This window comes from Phyllostomus hastatus, unplaced genomic scaffold (assembly GCF_019186645.2).
Source record: "Phyllostomus hastatus isolate PE091 unplaced genomic scaffold, TTU_PhHast_1.1 phas_scaffold_182, whole genome shotgun sequence".
In the NCBI taxonomy this organism is placed as follows: Eukaryota; Metazoa; Chordata; class Mammalia; order Chiroptera; family Phyllostomidae; genus Phyllostomus; species Phyllostomus hastatus.
This window is the reverse complement of record NW_025334013.1, coordinates 22,870,449-22,876,705: the sequence shown is the minus strand read 5'-3', so window position 1 is coordinate 22,876,705 and position 6,257 is coordinate 22,870,449. Positions and strand designations below refer to the sequence as shown.

The window sequence follows — 6,257 nt, the reverse complement described above, 5'->3', positions numbered from 1 at the left end:
GCAAGTCTTGATATATTTAAGACGACATATAATTCCAAGCAAATTTTCTGACTACAAATGGTGGTAAACTGGAAATCAACCAGAAGAAGGAAGTCAGAAAAACCTCAAATATATGGAGAATAAACAACATGCTACTGAACAACTACTGGTTCAAAGAAGAAATGAGATCAAAAGACAGACAAGTGAACATGAAAATGCAATGTACCAAAATTTGGGGGATGCAGCAAAGGCAGTACTAGAGGGAAGCTTACAGCATTATAGGCCTACCTAAAGAAATAAGAAAAATCTCAAACATCACACCTCAAAGAACTAGAAAAATGAAGCCCAAAGTCAGAAGAAATAAAGAAAAAAAATCAGAGCAGAAATAAATGAGCTAGAGAACAAAAGGGCAACAGAAAAATTAATGAAATGAAGAGCTGCTTCTTTCAAAAAATAAAGAAAATTGACAACCCCCTGGCCAGATTCACTAAGGAAAATAGAAGACTCAAAAATCAAATGAAAGAAATACAAAGGCTTATGTACAGGAACACTATATGAAAGGCTATATGCCACCACCAGATTCGGTAACCTAGAAGGCACGGACAAGTTCTTTGAAACATACAACCTTTCAAGACTGAATCACAAGGAATTGGAAAACTTAAATATACCAATCACTAGAGTAAGGAATAGAAACACTAGTCAAAAACCTCCCCCCAAAACAGAAATCCTGGACCAGATGGCTTCACTGGTGAATTCCACCAAACATTCCAAGATTTAATTACCCATCTTCCTCAACTTCTAAACAAAAGTGAGGAGGAGGAATATTCCTAACTCATTTTACAAGGCCAACATTACTGTGATACTAAAACCAGGCAATACAATACAAAGAAAAAAGTTACAGGCCAATATCTCTGATGAACAAGAAGCAAAAATCCTAAAAAAAAAAAAAAAAAAAATACTACCAAGTCAAATACAATATATTAAAAGGATCATACATCACAGTAGAGTGGAGTTCATTCCAAGGATGCAAGTAAGGTTCATCATCCACAAATCAATCAACGTGATACAACCATATTAACAAAACAATAAAAACCATATGATCCTATCAATAGAGGCAAAAACAACATTTGAAAACAAACATTTATGGTAAAAACACTCGATAAAATGGGTATAGAGAGTACCTCAAAATGAAAGATACATGTCTTCTCTTTTCTATTTATGGTTTTATTACTATTTTTCATAGTTTTTTTTGGTGTTCATTCTTTAAATTAAGGAATTGAATGATTTTTCATTCTTAATCTGTTTCATGACAATGAAACATGATTTCAAGTGTAATTTTTTCATCTAGGTTCTGCTTTATCTGTGTTCCCAGATTCAGACATAATGCTTTTATTACTGGTCCACTGTAGGTGCTTTCTCATTTCCTCTTTTGACCCGAGTTATCCATCTTCTCTTCTGCCAAAAATTTTGTCAGTTTTCAGGCTGTTTATGAGCAGAGTAGTATCCATATTTATATTTTTAATTAATCCTATCAGTATATAATATGCCACCTTTCTTTTTTGCATTGAATCCTTTTTTAATTCAGATACTGTGGATAATCTTCCCCAGATTTAATGTTTGTCTAATAAAGTTTTTGCATCATTTTTGCCTTTGGTTTTTTAAAAAAATTAGTCTTTGAAATTGTACTCATTTATTTGTATCAGTATCAACTCATGAATTCCTATTTTATTCATTAGTTTGTAATCTTATTGACACTCTTATTGACACATTCTCCTAGGTTTGATCAATGGAAGTCTCTCTGGCTGCCCCGTTTCCTTCTGTCACTTCCCCATCATTTTTTAAAGATTTACATACCCAAAAGATGTTGCAAAGTAATTTTGTGCTTTTCCCAGTCTTGGAATCAGCCATTGAGCCCTAATGCCTTATCTCTTGGTAAACTCACGGCTACTAAGGTAAAATTGTTTCTTTACCCTGTCAGTGGATAGAATCAATCGATCCATTACAAAAACATACATATATTCATATAACAATACAACTATGCATCTGTCGGTATAAACCTATGAATTTATACCAATTCTTCCAATTTCAATTCAACACCTCAGGGTTCTTTCTAGCATTCTTCCTTTCCACCTTCATTAATCCTTTCTCAAACAGTGAGAAATCTGGCTCCCATTAGTCTCAATATATTACTTATTCTCAATCAAGTAACTTATTTGCACAATGTAGTCAGTCGCCGGACCATTCCACCACCTACTGCCTCACTTGCTGTGGTGCTGGGCTGCTTCACTGTGGCACCTCTCACCAGCAGGTGTCCATGGGCTCCAGGCATACACCAATTCCTTCACGCTTGTACTTCCTCAAACACTAATGTCTCTATGCAGGGAAGGGCAAGTGAAGATGGAAAAACAGGGTGAGAATCCGTCTTCGGTTAAATTTAAGATGTTTACATTCATTGTAACTTAGAACTTATTTCCGTTATCTTGCAAATTCCATTGAGTAGCAACGGACAATTTCCTTCTACCTGTTTAAAAGGTAACATGCTCTACTTTTATTTTTTACATGGCTGAGTAGCATTCCATTGTATGTATGTACCACCTCTTCTTTATTTATCTGCTGAAAGACAGTTAGGCTGTTTTACATGTATTGGCTATTGAGAACGATGCTGCAATGAACACAGGGGTACATAAAACTTTACCTGGTATTTGAAAGCATACCATGTGCCAGGCACAAATTATAAGTTATTATTCCACTTTATGAGGAAACTGAGGCACAGAGAGGTTAATTTACCTAAAGCTATACAACCAGTAAGTGAAAACCTCAGCTCTTCCCACTCTGTAACAATGCCTCTTATTATTTTTTTCAATGATGGTAAGAACATGTGATGATAAACAAGAGGAACTGGGGGCATTATTGCTTAATTCTTTCCTAGAATGTCAACTCAGTACCATAGGGAACTTTTTTATTCACGTAGGAGATAAAATCCTGAATTTAATACAAAACTGGGATTCATTTACAAAAATTTGTTTTTAGCTTTTGGAGAACAGCTATTTTACAAAATTATAAGGGCAGGCAGATAGAAACTTTAAATGGCATTTGAAGGTATACTTGTACAATATAAAGATAGCTCTAGAACTTAAGGGAAAATGCAACTTGGTCTCATATTCCCAAATGAAACATGTATATGTACACTTAAAAATGGATGTAGTCTTTATGCCAATCCCACAATTTCAAAACCATGTAAGCTGAATGTCAGATGCAAAGTTTTTAAATTTCAAAAGTCTGCCTTAAATGAAATACAAATCATATACAGTATAATACCTGATATTTCTACTTTTTAGCACTCTGAATATGTTAATAAAGTATCTAAAATTAGGAACGAGTCTTTTGATGAAAGAAAGAGAACAAATGAAAAGACTGTAATGAAACAATATGCTTACTGCACTGAGTAAATAACAAATAATTTATTTTCTGAAAACCGCTTTCTTTGTTATATACCATCTGCTGGGTACCAATATGGTCAAACAGAAAAATATTTTAAATTCTTTCAAGACACAAAGAAAAAGAGTAACTCACCCATGAAATACAAATATACTATTTTATTCTAAGGGAATATTTCTGTGGTTTCTGCAAGGGGAAAACCCAAAGTGGTTAAAAAACAAAAAAAGAACAGAAAGGATAACTTAAATGTTTCTTTGTGTGTTTGATGCTTTTTTCCTCTCCTGGAAAAAAATGTAATTTTACATAATTTAAGGAATTTTTAAAAGCAAGTAACTGGAGACATATCAATAGCTATGCTTACAGGAAATGACCAACACTTTCTTGTACGAATTAATTTAGGATCTGGACAACTCTGTAATCTAACCTGTAATTTAAATCCCAATACAGTCATTAACCTGGGGTGCTGCTGTTCTCAGTTAAAAGATACAGATTTTTTTTCTCTCTCTGGCCTTTTATAACACTTTATCTACTGTGCCAAGAATATTTGTTTTTAATACAACTACAGAAGGGGAAATGTTAGTGTTTATACAAAACATAAAATGAATATAGTGGGGACTATTACACCTGAAGTTTCTGGACAGTTTATTGGCAGACTTATGAAACAATTCAATTGTTTTTCCTCCATATCAAACAAGGTCTGGAAATAATAAGCTTTCCAATCAGAAATGACAAACACAGATGGAATTAAATCATACAGAATTGGGGCAGATTTACTTCTTACACACAGTTTTCAGTAGCAAAAAATGAAATTTGTCACAGGCAGAGGGACAGAACCATCAAGTAAGTACACAATGTCAAAAGGCCTATTTTTAAATTTTTATTGTAATTAAGTGACTTTATTAAAAAAAAAAACACAAACAAACCTGCCACTCCCATCTAAAAAAATGGGACATATTGAAAAAGTCTTTCAAGGCTAAAATTTCTAAGAGCCTTTTGGACTTCTCTCATTTCTATTATAGGGTCAAATTAACCTCTGCTAAAGAAGTTTTGTGATTAGCCAACATCATAAAAGCTTCGATTCAAAATTTTGTGGGGAAGAAACTGAGAATGGAGATAAGGGATATGGATTGTTATGTCAAACACAGCTATGACTTGCAATCCTCAGGAAACCACTAAAACAGCTAGAGTTTGGAATAATTCTATAAGACCTGCTTGTGAATATGCAAGACAGTCAAAATTTGTGTATCCTAACCCCAGAAGCCCCATTTTCAAGTTTCTTAGGACAACACGGTCATCTTCCGAATGCTTTATATAGGAACACACTAGGATCTTTCCTACCATAATTCCGATAGCTAAGTAATACTGTGTTTCTGTGGAGTCCTCCACAGGTTTGCCAGAGTTAAGGAGAGAGACTATCCTTTCTGAAATGACAAGGGCCTCCAGAAACTGGTGCAAAGACAAATAAGAGGAATTATTTAGGAAATAGGAAGATAAAACAATGAAAGAAAAGCTGCCATTTGGGGATAAAGTGAAAAACAAGGAGAACCCCCATTTCTGTGTACCACAGCTCATGCCATGAGACAGCAGCAATAAAGGCTGACACCCAGAGAAGTGGGCATTTTAGTGGGTTTTCTAAAAACGTTTCAAGACACTGGGGGTCTAATGGGCTCCACAGACCTTTTGTGTGTATGACCGGTCTGTGGAGTTCCGGCCCCTTCACCTTAATTTACCCACATCCAGACCCACAGCTGAGCAGCTAGACCCAGAAAGTAACAGGGACACGTTTCTGTGTGAACAGCCGTGAAGGCCCTTCTTCCTGACGTGAGGGGCCAATGGCAAAAGCACCAGAGGCTTCTATCCTTCACAGAATTGGCTTGGCAGTGAAAATCGAAAGACCACTTCACTCTCTACCTTTCATGAAAAGTGGAGTATTTCTACTAGGTCTTCAAGTCTGGGTCCCACAGCCCTCATCTGATGTCACTCTGAGCTCTGTACTGGCTTCCCCCTGACTTTTACACAGGGCTCGCCCAAGGAGCCTACCGCAGCCAAGGTTTCACTCCAAAGCTACCTCTCTAAGGTCTAAGGTTACTATGGTAGAGTTTTATATAACAGTTTTCCTTAAAAATATTCCACAATTTGTTATTCCCAAACAAAATAAGATTATGCACCACTCAGAGAAATTGGTTAGTCATTCTGAAGATGTCTAAGAACTAGATCACTGCCAAAGAACGTTTCTCAGTTCGTATTTTTTCCTTCAGTTTTCATTTGTACATCCACACTGTGGTTCACGAGTCATCTGTTTTCCATTATCTTATAATCAAGTCAAGAGGACTTGGACTTATACATCGTTTTCCAAAGCTGGATGCATTCACAGTTTGGTGCATACCAATGTGTATGAAAATAGGAACCCCACTTCTGCTTTAATCTGATAATTCAACATCAGAGTCTTCAGATTTGGCTTTGGCAAGTTCTTCGTGTACCTCCCTCACCATGAGAATACGTGTTAACATGGTGTCCAGGGTCCCAGGGTCTATCGGGAATGTGGAGTACCACATGGGGCTATTCGGAACACAGGAGCGCTCGGGTTGAAGGTAAAACACATCATTCCTCTGCTTCACACTTTCAGAACTATCCATAAGAAAAAAAGAAAGAAAAAAGAAAGGAAATTGGGGATTAAAAAGCAGAAGAAATATATAACTACTCTGTAATGTAATGGCGCTCAACTTTACTGCAACTAGTATCATGGATAAGCAACACGCCCACACAGACACGCAAGTTTATAAGCATTTCCCCTGCAGGAGCAACCTATAACCCCACAGCTTTTCTCCCACACTCAATAA

The 6,257-nt window shown here is 36.1% G+C and overlaps 1 protein-coding gene across 12 annotated transcripts in view; it reads right to left on the bottom strand.

The window, feature by feature from the left end:
- Positions 1-936: 936 nt before the first annotated feature.
- ZMYM4 (zinc finger MYM-type containing 4) overlaps positions 937-6,257 on the bottom strand; it is a 142,232-nt gene continuing 136,911 nt past the window's right edge. For 11 of the 12 annotated variants that reach the window (XM_045858567.1, XM_045858573.1, XM_045858565.1 and 8 more), the window contains one exon: positions 3,561-6,045. In XM_045858567.1, coding sequence (XP_045714523.1) covers positions 5,838-6,045 — 208 coding nt within the window. In that variant the 3' untranslated portion in view covers positions 3,561-5,837. Of the gene's footprint in view, positions 2,353-3,560; positions 6,046-6,257 lie in introns of those variants that run through there. The other variant, XM_045858569.1, reaches the window with a different exon arrangement.